General features: G+C 33.2%; 2 protein-coding genes across 2 annotated transcripts; one reads left to right on the top strand and one right to left on the bottom strand.

Annotated features, from left to right (window-relative positions):
• The first annotated feature begins 410 nt into the window (after window positions 1-410).
• beta-Man (beta-mannosidase) lies at window positions 411-9025 on the top strand. The gene is made up of 16 exons (XM_066744702.1): window positions 411-1005; window positions 1081-1184; window positions 1256-1864; window positions 2458-3213; window positions 3292-3601; window positions 3670-3804; window positions 5610-5675; window positions 5787-5933; window positions 5991-6139; window positions 6211-6416; window positions 6486-6747; window positions 6807-7530; window positions 7591-8019; window positions 8080-8294; window positions 8380-8580; window positions 8653-9025. Exons 1-16 carry the CDS (start codon window positions 921-923, stop codon window positions 8953-8955), a joined length of 4701 nt encoding a protein of 1566 aa, XP_066600799.1. The 5' UTR covers window positions 411-920; the 3' UTR covers window positions 8956-9025.
• Window positions 9026-10749: 1724 nt separating this feature from the next.
• puf (ubiquitinyl hydrolase 1 puf) lies at window positions 10750-22226 on the bottom strand. The gene is made up of 12 exons (XM_066744825.1): window positions 22107-22226; window positions 21619-21715; window positions 21215-21560; window positions 20852-21149; window positions 20018-20758; window positions 13965-19941; window positions 13166-13883; window positions 12907-13097; window positions 12642-12819; window positions 12406-12572; window positions 11652-12322; window positions 10750-11581 (listed from the first exon to the last, which is right to left on the bottom strand). The coding sequence occupies exons 1-12, from the start codon at window positions 22147-22149 to the stop codon at window positions 10764-10766; spliced, it is 10245 nt and encodes a 3414-aa protein (XP_066600922.1). The 5' UTR covers window positions 22150-22226; the 3' UTR covers window positions 10750-10763.
• Window positions 22227-22624: the final 398 nt, after the last annotated feature.

The raw sequence follows: 22624 nt of genomic DNA, 5'->3' as shown, positions 1-22624 counted from the left end.
GTAAACAGCGATAATATTCAATTTTGATATGCATAATCCTGAAGTGAGGAGGGGTGAGGAGAATGCTATTGGCCGTGTTCCAGAATTCACTGCCAGTACACTGCGGATATCATTATATCTTATTGTCAAGAATGAATTAAGCATTGAAAGAACTAAGAAGACAGAAGGATATTCCGCAGTACTGCCAGTGAATTTTGAAACACGATCATTATGGACCGGTTCCACAAGCCTTGTTTAAACTGGATTAAGTTAATTATGCTATATTCTATGTAACATAAAATATAGCAAAATTAACTTAATCCAGATCAAAAAAGGCTTGTGGAACCGGGCCTATGTTAAATTGAAGCAGTGTGGTATTGGTGTGTGGTGAGACTGCAGGTGATGGTAGTACGTGGGGAAGTTGTGTGAGTTGTGTATATTGTATATGTATATAAAGGCAGCCCACTGTCCACTGCTGTCCACTAATGCCCATCAGGCAGGCCTTCCATTCCATAGTTCCATTTGGTTCCAATTTTCATATGTATTTCCGTTGCCCCATTTCTTTCTCTCCTGATCTCTGTTCTGGCTGACCCTGACGGCTTTCTTATAATTACTATCATATATTTATTTACATTCTTTAAATTTATAAATTTTTATTCGAGAGCTCAAAGAAAGTATCTCAGCTGTTGACGTAGTAGTTTTTGGAGGGATAATATTAAGGATACTATTTTTTACAATCTTATACAGTATATGATTTATATTACAAAAGAGAGCTGTACTTAACAGAAAGTTTAGATAATAGTATATATACATAGAATTATAGGTAAAAGTATATAAAGGTATGCATATTATGTTATCTGAATTGTTACTAAACTTTATATATACTTAGATTATTATGAACAGTTAACTAATTTTTGTAAAAAAAAAAAGAAATAGAAACAATGTCAGATATAATAAAAAGAGATAAAGATGACATTTCGGAAGCGAATGCAATGGAAATAGAGCAAATGAAAAATGAACTTATAGGTTAGTCAAAATAATAAACTATAATAGATTTCCTATGTTTCTTTCAAAATTGAAAATTTATTTTATGTATGACAGGTATGGACTTGTATGACCCTGGTATTTCATTTGAACAAATGAAAGCTATTTTGAGTTTCATTGCTGAATCCAAAAAATTGGCAAATAATGAAAGGATGAAAACAGTAAGTTTAATTATAAAAATAATTGATGCTTAATTAAGCGATCATATTGACATGAAAATTCTTTTCTTTAGGAAATCCATCAGGTCTGTGATTTTCCTAAATTACCATGTAAAATTACTTCCGATGAGCAAGATACTTGCTTTCATACCGAGCACTTAAAACCAAGTTGTTCTTATAATTCTAATTGTACATCACCTATGGAGCCTATACAAAAACAGAGTGAAAGTTCAAATAGTACTGAAATGTTTGATTCTCAAGTTTCAGTTAAAAGAAATAATAGCTTGGACAATGATAAAGTTTCTTCAAATCAGTTTGATAATCATAAAGTTTTCTCATATTCTGAAAGTGTTGTTAAATCAGGAAGAAAAAGAAATTCGATATTAAATCTCTCTCACATAGAGCAGTCAATTGAAGAAGTTAATCAGTATAAAAAAGTAGAAAGGTGGCGCCTTAATCAAATTAATGGTTCTTTAATAGAAGATGATATTTCATTGAAAATTCCTGAAAGGCTCACAGAACAGGAGCATTTGCCTGTTAGATTATGCACAGAAGTAAAAGAATTTGATAAGAGAAAACAATTAGTGGAAGAACTTGGCAAACATTTGGAGAATATGGCAAATTTATGGTATAATCGCCATTTTACTAATACCACTGAATTTCAGTGGGGGTCACCCATTCAGGTGGGTACCTCCAATCACTCCCATCCTATCTGGTCTCATCGACGATAAATGTATTGTACACCTTTCTTTGTAAATAAGTACATAGAATATATATATATATTTTATGTACCTATTTATAGCAATTCTTAATTAACTTTTATAATACTCATTAAGAAAGTTAAGTAAAATATTTTATTTTTAAAAAATGTTTATTTGAAATAAAAACTGTTTTTACCTTCATTAAATTTTTCAATTTAATTTTCAAAATGGTACATTTGCATACAGCAAAAATATATTTTTTTATAATATAAATACATTTTTATAAAACTTACTACATCAATAGTAAAAAGTATTTTTTGATACAATAAAAAATTCATAGTGATAATATTAAATAGAATAATTGGTAAGGATGGATCTTGCCAAAGTTTCAGCTAATGTATTTAAAACTAAAAGAATTTTTATACTTGTATAATGATAGTGGTGAATTGTACAAAACAAGTCCGTAATATTTGTATGCAACAATAAGCTTCTAAATAAATCTTATTTACTTAAAAGAACAATTGTAGTTCATTTTATTTAATCTGATTCAATTCTAATCCTATTCATTTCTGTAGGTGGGGATCGATGAGAACATGGAAGATAATGAAAAAGGGAGTAACAACGAACAGCTTAGCAGTGAACATTCAGACAGGGAAAGTCATGAACGAGCATATAAACGCAAACTCCTTACAGCCGTCAGCTCGGATAATAGTTCTGCCAGTGATGAAGATGAAACAGCTCATTTTATATCAGTAAAAAAAAAGAAAACTTTAGTGCTATGCAAAATAGCAAATCATAATTATCCTGTAAAGAGTAAAAGAATTCTCTTTGAGAACAAGCAAGAAATAGATAAAGCTATGATTTCAAATGTTATTAAGAAAAAAGATGTTAGCCTTGAGGAGAATGATATTCGTGATCACCTTGCAAATTGTAGCACTGATGATGAATCTTCTGTAGTAACAGACAAAAATATTATAATTAAACCACTGCCAATTTCACTGTCAAGTCGCATACAGAAGCAATGTATACTCTTAAAACAGGCCAGTATTGCAGAAAAAGAGAAACTTTCTCTTAAAAAGATTGAAATGGAAAAACAAAAAGAGACTGATAGATTGAGGAAACACGAAATTTACAAAAAAAAATTACATGAAGAACAAGAGAAGAAAACACAACAGGAAGAAATGCAAAAAGAACAAGAAAATAAAAGCAATCAATGGAATGAATTCTATCGATCAAATCTGAAAGCAAAAGAAGCGCGTAAAATAAGATTATTAGAAGAGCAAGAAAGGAGAAGACGTTTGGATATAGAAGAGGAGGAAAAGCTACTTATGGTCTGTATAATAATTTAAATTGCATTGTTTTTTATGTTTACCATTTGTATATTATTATTATATATATTTTTCTTATAGGATGATATTGAAATTGAAAATAATTTAGGATCCAATAATGTAACAATTTCTAGAAGCACAAAAGTTAACTGTCCTATTTGTAATCAATTCTTTGAAAAAAATCAAATAGAAGATCATGCATCACAGTGCGAACAATATATTATTGATGACAATAGTGATAATGATAATCATTTGAATGACAGATACAAAAGATCCAGTAATAAAATTAAAACTGAAATTTGCTATATTTGTTCTGCTAAATTAAGTCTTGTTGACTACGAAGATCACGTTCATCAATGTATTGAGAGAAAGAAAGATGCAGAAGCATCTAGTAAGTAGATCTTTTTTAAAACAAACATTTAAATCATTCAAATTTATACATTGTTTTAACTATTGCAGAATTAGAAGCTTTTCATTTTCATGAGAACCGCACATCACCCATTCGTTCGTTTAAGCCTATTAGTAAAATCAACGATTCGGAAATTGATTACAAAAATCAATTTGCTACAACAAGTAAGGGCTACAAAAGAAAACGCCGATAAGTACATTTTTTTGCAATTATTTTCAAATCTAGTTTATTTGTTTTGTTTCAAAATATAACGAAGCTTATTCTTTATGTAATGTAAAAATAATACAAAAGCGCTTTAATTACAAGTTTGTACTTTTAAGATCTTTTATGGTTTCTAGATATTTTGCTATATATATCCATTCCTATACAAACATGAAATTTAAGAAACACAAATTGTGATAATATATAAGAAATTTAAATACATCTCTTATATTGAAATAGTACCTTTTTCAATTTCTGTTCTTAAATTGTATTTTATGGGCCAATATTTAATTTCAATCAATTTTTTAAAAAAAATGTATGCACTTACAAATAGTATATTAAGATTATAGTTACAGCTAGCATTTTTTAGCATACTACTAATTAAGATAATCCAAAAAATATTTATCTATTACAATAAATTTTAAGGTCCAATACTGATAATACAAAAGACAAATATATCTAAGATGAACTTTATATAGGGTCTGTCAGTTAACATGCCTGAAAGAATAAATACAAGAAAATATGTATGTTCGTAACTATTAGATATCAAATTTTTGTATAAGACCATTCTAAACACAAATAGTAAAACATTTTGAAAAGGTTCTATGCAAAATTTTAATATCTTATGATATTTGTTTTTTCTTATGTTCTAGGGCATTTTAAATGCTGGACCCTGTATATTTTTATCATTATCTTGTTTTGATTTCTCATCAATCAGTTTCAAGCTTGAAGTTTTCCTCAATAGATAAAAAGTTAAAAAACATGCGGTGCATATCAAGTAACGTTTTAACAAATAAAAGCAATATAAAAATATGAAATCTAAAAATTACATTTTAGTACATAGATAAAGTGATTTAAACATTTTAATACAATATTTAAATATTTATGTAATATAAATTTTGTGTATAAGAGAAGAAAATATATATTTTTATATTAAAAGTTTGAGATAAATTAAATGTTTTTGAAGTAGATGTGCTAACAAAATGGAATATTAATTTTAATATTATCGTTAACCTTATCTTTAAAAAAATTTATTATTGTACAACAACATCAGGTTATAATTGATTCAATTTCATAATTTTGTTTATACTCGGTTTCCCATTTTAATCAATCACACCCCATAATCCGCCTATATTTTTACAAAAGAAACATTTCCGAAAAAAAATGTTTCCAACAAAAGATTTATGGTTTGGAGAGTAGCATAATGTAGCTTCATTTATTTACATAAATCATCAATTGAATATCAACTTGAGCTTCTTTATTTACAAATGGAATCATATTTTTAATTGCATTAATTTCTGTAACTAATTTCGTAAGCAATATAATTTAAAAATGTATCACAATGTTTGAAAAAACCAAGGTGACCTTGATGTGACCTTCAATTGAACATTTAAGGTTATATGGTACCCTTTAACGATTCAATTTTTTTTTGAGGTATATTTTTGTGAATATTATATCTACGAAGCAAGGAAAGGGGTGCTCGACTGAAATATGAGTATATTTTATGTATATAACTGTTGACAAATAATGACAATAACATTGCTTATCACATCTTGATAATCTATATATATCATATAATAAGTATCCATTTTATTACATGAATTTCATTTGATGTTTTTGTAATACAAAGCACAGTAGAATTTTAATTTTTACTCATTAATAATTTTAAAATTATAATAAAAAACAAACATTCATAACAACTATATTCATCAAACTATATCTTCAGTCCATATTATAAAATTAGAATTTTATTAGACAATGATGCTTCTTCGACTTCTTCTATTAATAGTACCAGTTTTTTCTATAAATATTATTAAAATAAATAACACATGGACAGGTTTTATAGAATCACAAGGTCAGTAAATTTCATTATAAAGTTTTTTATTATATTAATATTTAGTTTATTAGATAATAATAAATTAAATAAAGTTGAAAAAATTAAATTATCATATGAAATTTTTGTTAGGTGTTTCATTTTTTGCCAAAGTTCCAGGAGGAATTTATAATGATTTGGCTAAAGCCAATGTTATACCACCAAATTTTGTTGGTACCAATGATGTAAAGAATAGATGGGTTGGGAATCAATCGGTGCATTATAATACTACATTTATTGGTAAAGTAATCATATTAATAATAAAGGTCAAATTCTATAGATAAAAACTTTTTACAGTTAACAAAGAAGACTTAAATTCCTCAAGATCCATTCTTATTTTTTATGGCTTAGACACTTTTACTACTATTTCTTTAAATACAAATATTATTGGAAGTACATCGAATATGTTTTTGCAATATATTTTTGATGTTAGAAAACACTTGAGAGTAAGATATATAATTTTATTTTATAACACTTCCTAGAAGAATTTTGTTTTTATACAGTTGCATCTTTGCAGGAAGGACTGAACACATTAGAAGTTGCTTTTTCTTCGGCTGTTAAAGAAGCTGAAAAAATATATAATGAGCAAAGCAAAAATTATGTAATTCCACCAATTTGTGTACCACAAGAATACAATGGAGAGTGTCATGTAAATCATATTAGAAAAATGCAAGCTAGCTTCTCCTGGGATTGGGGGCCAGCCTTTCCTTCCATAGGCATATGGTATTTCATTAATAATTTTAAATAGGCAATAAATTTAACCAAAATTACATAATATAAATTTTTTTTTAGGAAACCTGTGGATTTAGTTTTTATAAATGATATATTTTTTATGGATTTCACTGTTGATATGAGAAAGAAAACCAATGCCTGGGAGATAAATGCCACATTATTTTATGAATCTGTCAATGTAGAAAGTAGCAATGCTATAAGTGGTAAAATTTTCTGTAAATTATATACTGATAGAAAATCATATGTTAAAAATGAAAGTGATTTTATATTTCAGTTAAATATAAAGCAATCTAGTACCATTCTACCAATTACAATACCAGAAGTAAGTAATTGATAAAATTTGTAATAAAATATAATATATATTTATTCTTTTGTTTATAGAATTTAGTTAATTTATGGTGGCCAAATGGCTATGGTGAACAACATTTGTACATCTTTGAAGTATGTATGGAAACAGGAGATGTTCAATGTAAACATAAGAGAATAGGTTTTCGAACTGTAGAACTAATTCAAGAACCATTGAAAAAAGGGCTTAGCTTCTTCTTTCGAATCAATAATGTGCCAATATTTGCCAAAGGAAGTAATCTTATTCCAATAAGTATATTTCCTGAGCTAAGCTCTGATAAAAAAACAATAAGCAATTTATTCTTATCAGTTAAAGAAACACATATGAATATGTTAAGAATCTGGGGAGGAGGTCTATATGAATCTGATCTTCTTTATGATATGGCTGATGAATATGGAATTATGATTTGGCAAGATTTCATGTTCGCTTGCTCCATGTATCCCACCACAAAAGAATTCCTGCAATCTGTTGAAGAAGAAATAACTCAAAATACATACAGGCTGAAAGTTCATCCAAGTATTGTGTTATGGGCAGGGAATAATGAAAACGAAGCAGCGCTTTTTGGCAATTGGTATGGAACGGGTAAAAAAGAAATATACAGAGATGATTATAGAAAATTATACATTCACTTAATAAAAACAGAAATAGAAAAACTTGATCCAACAAGACCTTTTGTGGTATCCAGTCCTAGTGATGGTTTGTTTAGCGAGGAAAATAATTATACTGATGCTGATCCTTATTTAACTTTTTATGGAGATGGTATGTTTCATAACAATGTGTTTTTTTTATGCATATTATTTATATTTCTTAATTCTTTAGTTCATTATTACAATTATTTTCAAAATGGTTGGGATATTAACCATTATCCACGAGCAAGATTCTCATCGGAATATGGATTTCAATCGTTACCGTCAATTTTTACTTTAGCTTCAGTCATGCAAAATATAGAAGATTCCAAAATTGGCAGTGATTTTCTTAATCATCGGCAACATTTACCGTTAGGATTTTTTTATATGAACTTGTTATTATCGAAAAATTTTATAATGCCTAATAGTACCGATGAGCTACTTAATCTTTTAGATTACATTTATTTGAGTCAAATAAATCAAGCAATTTCTGTTAAAGTACAGACAGAATTTTATAGGCAAGCAAAAACTGATTTGAATGATATTGGAGAAGGCATGACAATGGGAGCACTTTACTGGCAGTTAAATGATGTTTGGCAAGCTCCATCTTGGTCTTCTATAGGTCTGTATCCTACATTTTTTTGTACTATTACTTATTTTTAATTTTTTTCATATTCTGCAGATTTTAATGGTCGATGGAAGATGCTTCATTATTATGCAAAAGAATTTTTTGCTCCTATAATTGTGACTTCCCATTTAGATGAAAGCCATAAATTATCTGTATTCGTTGTTTCGGATCAACTAAATCAATTAGAAAATGTTAAAGTAACACTGACTATTTATAAATGGAGTTTAATGAATCCTCTATACTCTAAGGACTATTCAAATATTACAATGGTTGATAATAAATTAAAAACTTTTATATTTTTATTCCTAAAACAAGTAATATACACCAATTTACATTTATATTTTTTTTTTACAGAAACCAAACAAAGCACAATTAGTCGATTCTTTGTTTCTTGACAACTTATTTAACAAAGTTGGTTGCGGGAATTTGATTAAAAACTCACAATGTTTAGTGTCGCTTCTTCTGAAAAATAGTCAAAATGTGCAAATTGCCCCTATTAATTATGTATACTCAACGCCGTTAAAAAATGTTCAATTTCCACTGGCTAATATAACAGTAAAATATCTATTTTACTTTGTAATATTGCAATCAACATTTCAATTATTACAGATTAAATTTTACTTTTAGATACGAATCAACGAAACTCCGTTGCCTGGGAAATATTCAAATTATCCAGATTTTGAAATAGAGCTGGAAACCGATAATATAGCCTTGTTTGTTTGGTTGGAAATGGATGATTCTTGTTGTCGATTTTCCAAAAATGGTTTTCATATGCTTGAGAAACTCGAGCGTGTTATTTTTCATTCATGTGAAATGATTAAGCCGGAAGAATTAAAAAAGAAATTAAGAGTAACAACGCTTTCCGATATCTATAATCCAAATAGACATTTCAATAGAACTGATCTTATTAATAGGCTTAAACTGTCCTGAAGCATGTTTAAATAGAAGAACCTACGATGTTTTATAATAATTAAAGATGTAATATAATTTATCATTTACCTTTAAAGGATCCATGTCTATGTTTAATGTGGTACAATAAATCTTTATTTTTTTCTATGAAAAACAGAGTGTATTATCAGTATATTAACATCGCAGCCTCTTATGGGTAAATATTATATATTAATTTTTTTAAATATATGATCTGTAAAGGTTTTCACATGTTTTTTTAGTTTTTAAGCAAATAATGCTGAAAAGAATTCGTTTTAAGTAAAATTGAAACATTTCGTAATGTAGTATATATTTTTGTAGCTTTGCAAGGGAACTGCTTTAATGCAAATTGTGTTTGTAAGATACAAAATAAACATCACGTCTAGTATTAAATTTATAGCATATAACCGATTGATCCTAGAAATGTATTTATTTGAAATTAGAAACGAGGCATGAAATTAAATTATTGAATATAATATTTAATAAAATTTTGTATTTTTTTTTACAATTAATCAAGACTATTTTATGCCTTTTTTGATTATAAATAAACCTACCTTTACATAAAGTAAATGTAAATATACGTTAGAAACCAAATATCTCATTTCCTTTTATAGATATACATATCATATTAATAGTCTATGTCTACAAATCTGCGCAAACTCGCTTGCAGTGTAACAGGCCGGAGAACTTTTTCAAATATATTCCAAAGGTGGCATATAAATTGCGAAAGGCTTTATATTTCGATATGCAATATAATATAAACATATATATCTTTGTGCGATTTGAATGGTTAATATTTATGAAGAATGTTTACAGCATAATCAAATGAATCTAAAATTATTCAAGGACACAATATAAGATTATTTAATAACACACAGTTCTATAAAATCAGATATTCTGTGTTGCAATGTTGAAAACTAGCAATTACAGGAATTTATCCTATTCACAAAATTAGATTTTCTTGATTTTGTTACTCGCTCATATAACGAAAATGTATAAGAAATAAAAGCTAACAGAGATATAAATAAACGTTTTTTTTACATTATAGATGAATCGATGAGTGCCAAATACAAATTAAAGAGTATCGCTAATATTACAGTATCACTATAAAATATATTTTACGGTTGCTTTTTTAAATATAATAAAATTTGTTAATATATTGATTTTTCACGTGGTAAGCAATGCAATTTGAAATTGCCTACTCAAAAAAGAAATGTCGCCGTTAATACAGATAATTTAAAAATTATTATAAATGCTTCATTCAAAAAGATTTAAAGCACCCTGTTACTCCTTGCCAAAATGAATTTTATGAATACAAATGCAAATAACAATCTTAATTTAGATAAAATTATAAAAAAGAAGCGTCCCTTACATTACCTTGCAGACAATTTTGATAAGTTTGGGCTATTAAATACTGGATGGTTTGCATAATCGTGCACAGGCACGTGCATTTATAAAGAGACAAGTAATTTCACAGCACTAATGAACAATTATCGACAGGTGAACATTATTCAGTCAGAGTTTCAAATTCGAAATTTTCCTTTACACACCGTTTAAACTGAACTCGTAATGAAAATATGTATTTGTTTTATACGCTTGGAAAGTATTTCGCATTTAATACATACACATACACGTAGATATACTCTCTTAAAGAATACAGACACATTAAGTTTCTTGCCAAAGTCGCAAATATTTAACTGAATTTTTGTCCTACTTGTTCACAAAGAATAACACAGTTTGCGCGTGAACTTAGTCTTGCATTGTATTTCCATAAAGTCTCATAAATTATTTCTTCAAAATCATATACAAAGTTAATTATTTTTCTCTTGCAATTGTACAATCATCTGTAAGTCAATAATTGTAGACTCCAACATCTCCAGCCACGAAACGTTTGTCAATGTACATCGTAATTGATTGGCATAACTATTAGCTGTTGTTGTAGCCAGACTGGGAGAGGTCGTACTGACACTCGTAGAAATACTTGCTGCATTACTCTTTTGCCTTGCTATACTCTTATCATCTGTAGAATCAGTGGATTTAACTTCCCCCTGATTTTTTTCGTCAGTATTTTCCGACGGACTTTTTCTCTCAATCAATTCTTTCACTGGAGAAGTCATATCTCTATTCAATGCTTCGTTATCGTCGCTCGCGTTGAATTTTCGTTTCTTTGAAGGTGCTTCTACATCTGCTTGATTCCCCTCTTTCCCTTTAACGAGCTGTGTTCGCGACAATAATGTTTCTAGCGCGGGTAATAAATTAGATGGCGGTTTCAGTCTTGTACTGCTGCTGTAGACCAGGGCTAAAGCTCGCAGATCTCCTGTTAATCTGTGCGCTAAAGTCTTAATGTCAACTGCATCGACCATTGCTGTCATAGAGCTGACCAGATTATCGATCAGCAAACACGTCTGTTCTGTCAGTACATGGCTAGCGAGTTTAGGAAAGAACGTTTTTAAAAAAGCGTGTATTGCTGGCACACCCAACGATGATCTTTCATCCAATAATACCGCATCGACGTAATCTACCGTATAGGAAGAGCGAAGAAGAGATGCTATATGTTTACGATCTATGTGCGTCGCAGCATGAACGTCCAACCACAATCTTGGAAATAGTGCCAAGTGCAAAGGAACACCTAAAAATTATTCCATTGTTAAATTGAAAAAAGAATAACATTAAAACTGATTAAAAAGGTACGGTCTTACCTTCAAAACCTAGCATAGCGCTCAAGCTTATCAGGGTGTCCGTCATGCAATCGTTATTAATAGCTAGCCTGCACATAACATCAATTAATTCGTGATATGGCAGATAAAATTCAAGCAGGGCACTATCGTATTCTAGATCCACGCCTTTTGAGGCCTCCAATTGTGAATGAGGAACCGCCATTTGGACCATAGGTCTGGCAGGTCTACTTGGCATTTTGCCAGATGGTGTAGATCTTCTTGGAAGATACGGACCAGGCGGAACTGCAGCATGAGATTCTTGTAGAGCAGCATGGCAGTGCGAAAGTAAGGGAGCTAGAATTAGTATAGCTTCGGCAGGAACAAGCATAACCAATTCTTTCAATAAATCTATGGCTAAGTTTCTCATGTCTGGCGGGTTATAAGTATTCAACAATGTTGCTAGTTTTCGAAGAATATCAGGCCATTCTTTGCAATTAGCTAGAATATTCCTCGCGTCGGGACCATCTCTAGCAGTACGTATACAGCGGACTAGCTCAACGATGATTGCTATTAGTTCCGCTAGATCCCCGGCAACGTGACACGCTGTTGCTTCGTGGTACATGATATGTAACATGTGGAAAGCTTCGAGGGCCATACTTAAGCCTCCATTATAAACTACATAGAGACGATCGTCATCTGATTCAATCAGAATTCTGTGAAGAAAGTAATGCAATGAATTGTCTAGATTATTGTATAAATAAATAAATATAAACTGATAATAAAAAAGCAACAATACCTAAAAGCAGATATTAGCGTAGCCCAACAGGAACGACCATCTAATCCTTGTAGGTATGAAGATAATGTTCCTCTTCTAAATGTTGTAATTTCGTTTTCTTCTTGTTCAGTTTGATCCGGGTGTCTAGCAACTAATAACTGCATTAATTTAAAAAGTTCATCCACTGCCTGAAATATTAAATGACAAATTTAGAGTTTTCAAAGGTGAATTCTACAAAAAAAATAATTTAATCTTACAGTGGAATACTGGGTAGGATGTGGTGTAATATTCTTAAATGCCCATTGAATATTTTGGTGAGCTGCTAATTGTCGTGTAAACGTGCGTGACTGTTGACAGCAAAGTCTTAAAAGACCATAATAAGCAGGTAACATTACCCTATTGAACAATACTACATCTTGATCCTCGTGATCAGCTCTATGATTAAAACGCATTATTAATAGTTTCATTTAAAAATTATAATTAAATAGAGAGTATTATTACATTGGCATCGCCAATACTTACAATATATAATTAAATGCAATATTCTTTGTAATATGAGGATTGTGAAGTATCATAGCAATATTTTCAGGACAATCGGAACAGACATGGTACCAAAATAAGAGTACAGCCTGCTTGTTATGATGTACTGGAATGCTTGGTTCAGAAAGCTTTGGGTGGAATAATGTCCACAAATCGTTCAAGTACTGGCCGAACTATAAATATGACATTTTTATTGATCATTAATCAAATTCAACGAATTATGAAAATGAAGTTAACTTACCATTAGTTTTTCAGTTTTCGATATAACACAATATGTGAGCAACGCAAAGTAGGCAGTGAGTTTCATTGTACCATGAGTTTGAAGATCAATATAGTGTCTCGCTGGTTGCAGTAATCTTAGTAAAGCGGTATATATTTGATGCAGTATTAAGGTAGCTTCGGGGGATAATTGAAACTCTCTGGATGTATTACAGCCAAGGCCAAGCCGATGAGCACTACGATAGCCTTGTCTAAAATGTGTCGAAGGTACCAATGAAACTAAAAGGAAAGCCGCAGCAGATCGGACTCTTAAATTCGAATGTTCTAAAAGGAAATGCTGCAACCAAGTATCCAATCCTTGTAAAACCCAAGCATGGGCAAGTTTGCTTCTGGTAACGGCAAGAGCGAGCCATTCGAGTGCACCATGAGGAGCTACTCGTGCTGCTTCCCAAACTCTACCGAGAATCAATTGTGTCATGCAAGGTAAACCACTGGGTCCTGTACTCTCGGTTAGTAAAGTCAATAGTTTAAAGAATGGTTGGCATACATCCGTATGCTTCGTTATTGCTTGAAAGATCATTGTTACTATGTGAACTGCCAATCTATCATTCCATCGGCACAAAGATTGGATTAAATTTCGTGTTTGTGTTAAATTAATTGCATCTCGCGTTTGCTGGTACAGGAATGGAAAACCTTTACCGCCTGCTACAGCATTCAGATCTGCTGGTGAAAGTGCAAGTCTAAAAAAAATATGTGTTTTAATCGAAAAAATGAAATAAATCCGTATTTCAAGGTTTATACACATATATAATTCCATTTACCTATGATCGGGTCCTCTGCTTCGCTCAACCAAAGTCGCTATCAGAGTAATCATTTTATCCAGAGAGGCTGGCCTAAGCTTCTCCGCTGTTACCGATACAATCTCTTCTTCTTCTTCTTCTTCACTAACGGCATCAACAAATTCGTGCGTCTTATGACCAAGATAAAAATTCACCATTGAGGATATTGCTTGTATTCTTATTAAAAATAATGTTTCCTCCTCACCCATTTTACCAAATTCGTACAAGAAGCTGAAATACTCTGTCAGATGTTTCAAATGTTGCTTTGCGTGCTCCATTAAAGAAAGAAGCATTCTTACAAACCGCGTAACGCACGATCTCATACCAACAGATGTCAAGTCATTTTCATCATCACATATTAAATATAAAGGTGCTTGAGTTGCCCGTAGCCTCTGTATCACATGAATACAAAGTCTTTGGAACATTTGCCTTACCATTTGATTAGGACATTTAACTAAAATTTGAATAGGCCACCAAGAATCACTTGCCATTCTTTCTAAAAACCTGGCACAAGCTCCAGCAGAACCGTTAAATTGCTTTGTGAGTAACTCCACCCATTGTACCATCGTTGGTTTTTCTTTAGCATGAATAAAAGTTTCCATAAAAAAAGAAGTTGATAATTCTGCAGACATTTCAGTGATATCTGGTTGCATTGATAGCAAAGTCTGTGGTATATATCCACAGATTTGCCACATAAAAGTGAAGTACGTATGCTCGAATATATTTTTGTCTTGTAAAAAGTGCATATTATCTTGCCAAATCCAATCCTCAAGCTCCTTGCTTAATTCTAGAGGTGGTAATTTATTAATATTAGAATAAGCTTGAGATAGCAACGGCATTTCCGTTGGACTAGACACAGTTGCTTCCTCTTCTTTAGCGTGATCACCAGGATCCGTACACCATTCGTAAAATAGCATATAAGCTGAATTAGTTTTCTCAAAACTGAAATCCATAAATTTATCAGTGACCGAGTCGTATGTTTTGCTGGTCATTTCTCCGCCGAAACATTCAGCTGCGATCTGATTAGGATCGAAAGGCTTTACTTCAGCGTCGTTGAATAAGAACCACTTGTCTTTATTGGGCGATGTCCTATCTCGTATGAAACTATAATAATGTCCACCATCAGCCGTACCAGTATGCACTGTTACACCTATCAAGTCATACAAATAATGCTCCATTTCTTCACCATTATTGTCCTTGTACTGAACATGCTCTTCATTTTCAGAAATACTTCCATCTGAATTCTTCTTTTTTTCTTGATAGCGCTGTGGAATCAGTTTTTTCTCTACATATCCTGACATATCCAGTCTCAAAGGGAAACTAAAATGTGTATTTACTTTTTCTTTAAGCATCGTACCCATGTTAAAAGTATACCTCATGGTATTAAAACATAATATATGTGGTAGTTTCTTGAAACATGCACGTTTTTCAGCTCGTGCTTTTTTACCGCATTGCGAACACGTATACATATTATCACCTTCCAATGTATCCTTTACAGTAACTTCATCCAAGCTCTCGTACAGATTCCTCATATCAGCCACTTGGCAGCGTACTGTATAGAATTCTTCTAAAGTTCTACTCACGTGCTCGCAGTCCAACGAAACAACATTATTAGAAATTACACCACAGAATAACGTCTTTACCAGGTTCTTAAGGTCTGTAGTCATTTCTTCTAATTTAGAGACCAAATCAATAAAGAATTCTGCCATGTCTTTTTGTTCTCCAGTGTTTAATGGCTCATGATTCATAGTGTATACACGACAAAAGCTTTTTGGATTATAAGCTTTCCTTTCAGACTCCAAAAGATAAGCAAACATCCTCTGCAGTTCTCTGAGTGTCAATTGATGCTTATTGGCTCTGTTACTATCAGCACCCAGAATGGATATTCGCGCTTGTGGCATCATATAAAGATGCTGCATGCAGCTAGCCATATAGCAGGTAGCACCTAAATTTGTTAAGCCTACATAGCCGCAATCAGAACGCCCATCTTCCCGAGGCCAGTAATCCCATGGATAAGGAGAATGTGGACCAGGTCTATGCTGGCTTAGAAGCTTTTCGTGAAGAATTCTATAATTGTCTGGTGCAGATTTGACAAGCTCAACTAATAAGTCAAATGCAGATGATCTAGAGACCTGACTCTTGCACTTTGGTACGTGCTTTGAACGTGGATTAGGTAAAGCGAAAAGATAATCAAACACTTCATTCAATAAATTCTGGCCAACTTTGCCCTGTTTGCATGGAGGATTGTGCGCTATGATGTTACAAGCCAGATTCAATAGTCCTACAAGACCATCATCTTCTACTGTATTGTGTCTGGTTTCAATGTGTTCTCTATTCAAGATAGAGTCAATCACTCTATTTGCCAAAGCCTCCAAATTTATAGTATTACTAGAAGTGTCATCCAATGCATCTCTAATAGCCTCTTCTGGAAGAGAATCCACTAGACGGCAAATTAGCCAAAAATAATCCCTACAAGCTGGTCCATAAGGCTCTTTACCATCATCCAAAACAGGATGTAAATGTAAAGGCAAATCTGGCTTTTTGTGAGATGGTTGCATAGTTTCTGCAATTACAAGATGCTCTAGTAATGTATTAAGCATTGGAACGATCAAACTGGAGGCATCATAAGTATCGTCCTCTGCCCCAGTAGTTCCTAGGCATAGTCGATACAGAGCTGAACAAACTTCTCTTCTTACCGCTGGTTCGGGATCTTCTAATACTAATCTTCTTAGCCAAGTTTTGCCAAAGGGTTCTGTAGATAAAAAGAGATAATGTCGTACGGCTTGATCGCTGTGTACCCAACATACCAATAATGCCATTGTATAATGTATCACTTGGGATCTCCCAAACAAGCCTGTTTTATAATGATTAGGGTCTCTTGGAAGCGATGCATCATTTAAAATACTAGTTATTCTGGGCATAACAGTTTCCACATTCATCATAGATATCATAGCCTCGCTTAATTTTGGGACGATCATCTTATCTGCTTTACTCCGTTTTTTCTCTTCCCTCACGACTCCTAAATGGCAAAGTTGTTTGAGTAAGCTGGCTAAACAATCCTGCTGCCATTCACTTCCATCACCTTGCTCCAAGCAGCCAGACATAAAAATATCAAAAAGATGTCTCAGGCCGCCATGTTGAACAAATAACGTTGACCATGAAACGTCTTTATTATCTTTATCATCACAATTATCGTCCGCATCTCCACCACCTTCATGCGAACCAGAATTACTCGAAGAACTGGATGACTGCCCAGTTGCAACACCCTTCCTGCTAAGTGATTCAACTATATAAAGAGAATACATTAATTTTTGTGGACTGGCAGGATCCAGGAGTTCCGGTAAGGATGCGTCTCCTAATTTTTGAAAACCCCTCAATAATGTTGGACTTGTAGGCAATAAAGTTAATGTGTCCCATACTCTTCTAGAGAGTACTTGGGCCTTTGTGTGTGGAATTTCTTGACCACCTTTAACGGTCGTTTTCATTGCGCTGAGCGTTCTCATCAAAGTAAATAATTGCTCAAAGTACTGTGGACGAAGCAGCAATAATGTTGGTAAAGACTCTTTTGGCGGTGGCGGCAGAAGGGAGGGAGAATCCATATCTCTTTTATTATTACGGCCATTGCTGTTTCGACTGGCACCAGGTGAAATGAACACTAATTGTCCGTCTTTGAAGCCCATTTCTTGCAAAGTTTTCTCGTCAAAATCCATTGTCAGCTCTTGACCTTGAGTGATCATCCTGATAGGACCATCAGTGAGTAAAGAGCCTAGCACAGAATTGCTCTGATTCGAACTAGCTGAATTTGAAGATTTATCTTGACTACTCTGCATGTCATCCCACCATTTAGCAACTTCTGCTCTTAAATCAGCTACATAATCTGTACTCAGTAAGGTAAAGTTATTTTTTTCTGGAATTCCTGCTGGTTGAACATGTATCCTTAATAACTGTCCTTTGTCCATCGTATTCATAGCCACATGACTTCCTGAGCCTCTACCTTCCAGCACCCAACGACGTAGATGGTAGGCATACCTTTTACGAAAAGTCTCCAAATGAGTTCTTAATAATAATAGAGCTCGTTGTATGCATCTCAAACTAGCTTCTTCATTAGCTTCAAGATCAGCACTTGCAGCTGCAAGATGAGTCATGCACTGCGATACAAATTCCGCTTCCTGAGTTAATTGCCTCGACATGTAATATCCATTTAAATATTGAATGGCTGCCATACTGACGTCCGTGCTTTTTGCTTTCAAAGCAATTCGCCACAAGAAATCCATACCGATCGAATCGACATCTCGCAATGGCCTGTCTAAGTGTGCAGCGGCCAAGCGTGCCAAATTGCATAATTGTTGGAAAAGACTAAGACCAGTCATGCTTATGGTTTCTGCTGGTAAGCTTGGAAGCTTACGCATACAGAGATGTTTTAAAGTATCCATTCCAAGAGCATGTTGCTCAGTGGACTTTGCTTGACTCAATAACCAACTAAACAATTCATCAGCACATGTTGCATCTTGGGCCAAGCATTGCCATAAAATATCCACCTGTTCAAGACTCAGTCTGAAACAATCAGGTGATCCTAGCGGCGAAAAGATAGAAGATAAGAACTGTAATCTAACCTGAATCTCAGTCTGATGAGAATATAAATTGCTTTTTGGTCCTACGCTGGTATAGGTTTTTAAATTATTAAAAAAGTGTTTCATCATTCCACGCTCCCGATCAGCCCACGTTGTTATTGTGTGAGCATCCATCGCACCAATATGCTGAAAGCTAGCAAGTAATTTTGGAAGTAGTCTCAAGGAAACCACAACTGAATGATTAGTAGCCAGATTCTCTAAACAGCCCTCAATAAATTTCATGGGAATCAATCTATCAACATTGAAACAAAGAAGATTGCATAATGCTTTTTCAGCTTCCAATGCTAATCCTTCTCCTAATTGGCCAATTTTATCATCCTGCAAAAGATCCCATAATAGTGTATTACCAGGTTTACAAACCGTCTCTAAGTTAAATTGGGAATTCAGTTTGGTCACTGGCTGTTCTACTGTTCTCGCTTGGTTTGGACGACAAACAGATCTTCTAATAGTCATCGGTGGGTGAGAATGATGATGGGGATGATACGCTTGCATTTGGATAGCTGTTAAATGTCTTGCAGCTAATTGAGCTAATTCCTCCTCACAACCACTTTCCTCTCCATCAAAATCTGCCATATTCTTTTCACTTTTATTTGACATTCTACTGCTGTAAGAGCCTTCTTCGTCGGAGAGCATTTCATCCAAGCCTGAGGGTAAAAATGCTGGACCAGTACCATGAACTAATCCAGCCAGTTCGGATATAACAGATCCAGGTCCATCCGTCGCGGCTAAAGCGCCAGCAACGTCACTGTCCTCTTCATCATGCGAGGTATCTGCAGAGTCAGGTCCACGATCCACGTTATGTCCGACCAGCGATATGTATTTATTTTTATTCGATCTACGCAATAAGCCTGTAGCTGCTGGCACTTGTTGATCATTAGGCTCGAATGCCATTGCTTGTTGTTTTACGCGGTCCAGTGTATCGACAACTTTATTGTGTTCGTTCAAAGAAGCAAGAACAGATGGTAAAACATCTTCCTCTCTATCCTTTCCTTCGGATGTTGTTTGTTTCGCCTCATTCTCATCCTCTATCATGTCTTGGAGATTATTTTCCAGAGGAATTATAGTTCTCTTTTGTGGCTTCTTCCTTTTTCGTAGTACTTTCCTCTTTTTCTTCTCAAATGTAACAGCTTCTTCGGTATTTGATTTTTCTGCGTCAGCCTCAGCGTCCGAACAGCTTTGCTTGTCCTTTACCACACTTTCGACAGAATTTCTCGAAATATCTTTCATTAATTCCAAATCACATTCTGTCTTTTCAAAAGACGACTCTTCCATTTCATTTATACTAGACTCAAGGGGCATTGTATCGAAATCCTTACTTTTGATTGGACCTGTAAATTAATTTACAGAATAGAATAGAATTACATATGAAAACTTAAAGAAAAAATTATTCCCAAGTAATCTTACTTTCACAATCGCTACTATCTCCTCTTGCTTGTTTTCTGGGAGATGGCCCCTCGGAAGGAGCAGGACTTTGTTCTTCCTCGTCATCATCAGGGCTAGTACCGTCCATTCCACTGGGATCACTACTACTACTTCCAATCGCACCTGAACTTCTCAAAATTTCTCTATTTTTTGTACTTAACCCTCTTGAATAACCAGAACTTCCAGATGTCCAAATAAACTTGATTAATGCAGATGCAAGGAATAAGCTTTGCTCAGTGTGGTCTTTTGGTTCCAATTTTCCAAGTAAAGAATACAGATGAAGAACAGGTGTGACTGCAAGATGTTTTACCAATGGTGCTAACAAATCATACACTGGCCGACTACAATGTTTCAATTGAGCCGCCTGCCACATTGTATCCATATCAGATGACGTAATTCTTCCTTCCATGGCAAGGAAGCTTAAAACAATGTGACTTTGCTTTATAACTTCTACATGCAAATTTGGTCCAAATATATGAGCAATAATATTATTTTCAGTTAGCCATGCAGCCAGAGCATGACCAACTTGTTCAACCTCAGCAACGGTTTCACTATTGCATAACTCATTGAATGCAGTAATATGAGCATTTATCTGAGCTATTCCTGCTAAACGCATTGTCAAAGTTGTACTTGTAAAATATTTGAATGCCAAATCCAATCCATCTCGATCAAAACTCGGTAAAACTGCATCAATTGGATCTTTAACGGCGCTCCACATAAAATCTATTAACCAAAATACAGAATTAGTTTATATTTTAACAATAATCAATAGACAACATAACATTTTCAATTATGAATAAAACATTTGGTCTTTACCTGCCATAGTTCTAACTGCCGGAGTTCTTAATTCTTTGTCTCCTAGCCGGCACATGTATTTCATAACGCGGCTACGCAATGGTATAAATAATTGAATAACACTACCATAATTTAACCATAATTTTAAATTACAAACTACTGCAACCATAGAATGGGCTAAGCTAACAGGTAGCGGATTTGTCATATCAAAGCAAGCAGACATTAAATTGAAGCCACCCTGATGACAGAATATAGACACTGCACGAAACAATGGAGCTGGTACTTCAGGGTCATGTGGCTCACAATAACCACCTTCATCCTAAAAATTAAAAGCAATAAAAAATTGGGTAATGTTCATGGATTCAAAAAACATCCATCAATTACCTTCACAGGAGCTAAAGGATTTATCGCACCTCCATGTTTCATTGCAATATAGAGAGGAAAATTAAGTAAGAAGATTTTAGAAAGAAGATGAAATAATTTTTCCCTATCCTGCTGAGACCAATTTTGCTTTTTTTGACTTTCCAAACCTGCACTGTCCTTATCATCAGAATTATCTGTAGTATTGTCAGAATCTTTACTTTGTTTAGATTGTTCCTTGTCATCATTATCCTGGATATCATCTTGCTGAATTAATTGTAACTGTTGCAATGTACAGAAAATAACACTCTGTGTTAAACGTATGAACCGATCAAAATTTTTTATTTCTCGATAACAACACATACATTGCCTAAAATATTAACAATACATTATTAACAGTTTAATAGTTTATCAAAAGATTTCAGTACCTTTGAACCCACTGGTTTATATAATGCAGAGTGGTATCTACATCTGCAGTATGCAGTGTGACAAAAACATCCTGCTCCTTTGACGAACGCTCATCAACTGAAAAAGTATATTTCAAATATATAATAACTGAACTCATTAGAAGTCCAGCAAGCATAGTTTTTTTTTATGAGCATAAATCTTATTTTCTAGTTTATCTATCATTAGGACCATTATATTTATAATGAATATTTAAAGTGATTAAATTTTATGGTAATATGACTAACAAAATAAGTATTCTTACTGCTAAGAGAACAATACTGTTTAGAGGTTATGACATTTTGCCTGAAAGGCCAGTTTCATAAAGTAAAATAATTTAAATTCATCAAAACTTATATAGTAGCTTACGACTACTAAATTTTTCGTTGAATTAATTTTATGGAAAATGAGTTGGTATAGCTATTACAGAGGAGAATAGGTTAAAATTGAATACTGTATACAGTACACTTACAGGAGAGCAGAAGTTCATGAAAGTCAGCGCATACATCGCACATGATCTCTTACTTAAGCCTAGTAAAGGCCCTGAATCACGTTATATTCATCACTTAATTTCACTCCCATCCATTTCTCACAGTCTAGATAATGTTAAAGTACTTTATTCTCGATTACTTTCAACAGTTGATTAACTCGTTAGTCACCATATTGCTTTCCAAACGTGCTGCGCTCATTCGTTGCTCACTTCAAAGTCTATATCTCTAGTGACCTTATAAACGGAAAATAATTCTTATTGATCAATCACTTTAATGCACAATTTGCATCCTATTGTTGCTTCATTCCTCTCACGTTTGTTACACACTTTATTTATTACATTAAAAAGTAAACAACTTATGCAATTTACGATAACTTGTCATTGTGACAGAACACAGCTGATCGACGCCATATTCAAATCCTTTAATACGCAGATAGGGCAGTATAGCCACAGCCAGTGAATATCATATTCTAAAGTTTCAGTTGATTTCAGCCTGGTTT

The sequence above is a fragment of the Prorops nasuta genome, unplaced genomic scaffold (assembly GCF_024137725.1).
Source record: "Prorops nasuta isolate Cenicafe-Biocafe unplaced genomic scaffold, Cenicafe_Pnas_1.2 PNAS00050, whole genome shotgun sequence".
Classification (NCBI taxonomy): Eukaryota; Metazoa; Arthropoda; class Insecta; order Hymenoptera; family Bethylidae; genus Prorops; species Prorops nasuta.
The sequence above is the reverse complement of the archived record's forward strand: the minus strand, read 5'-3'. Positions and strand labels throughout refer to the sequence as shown.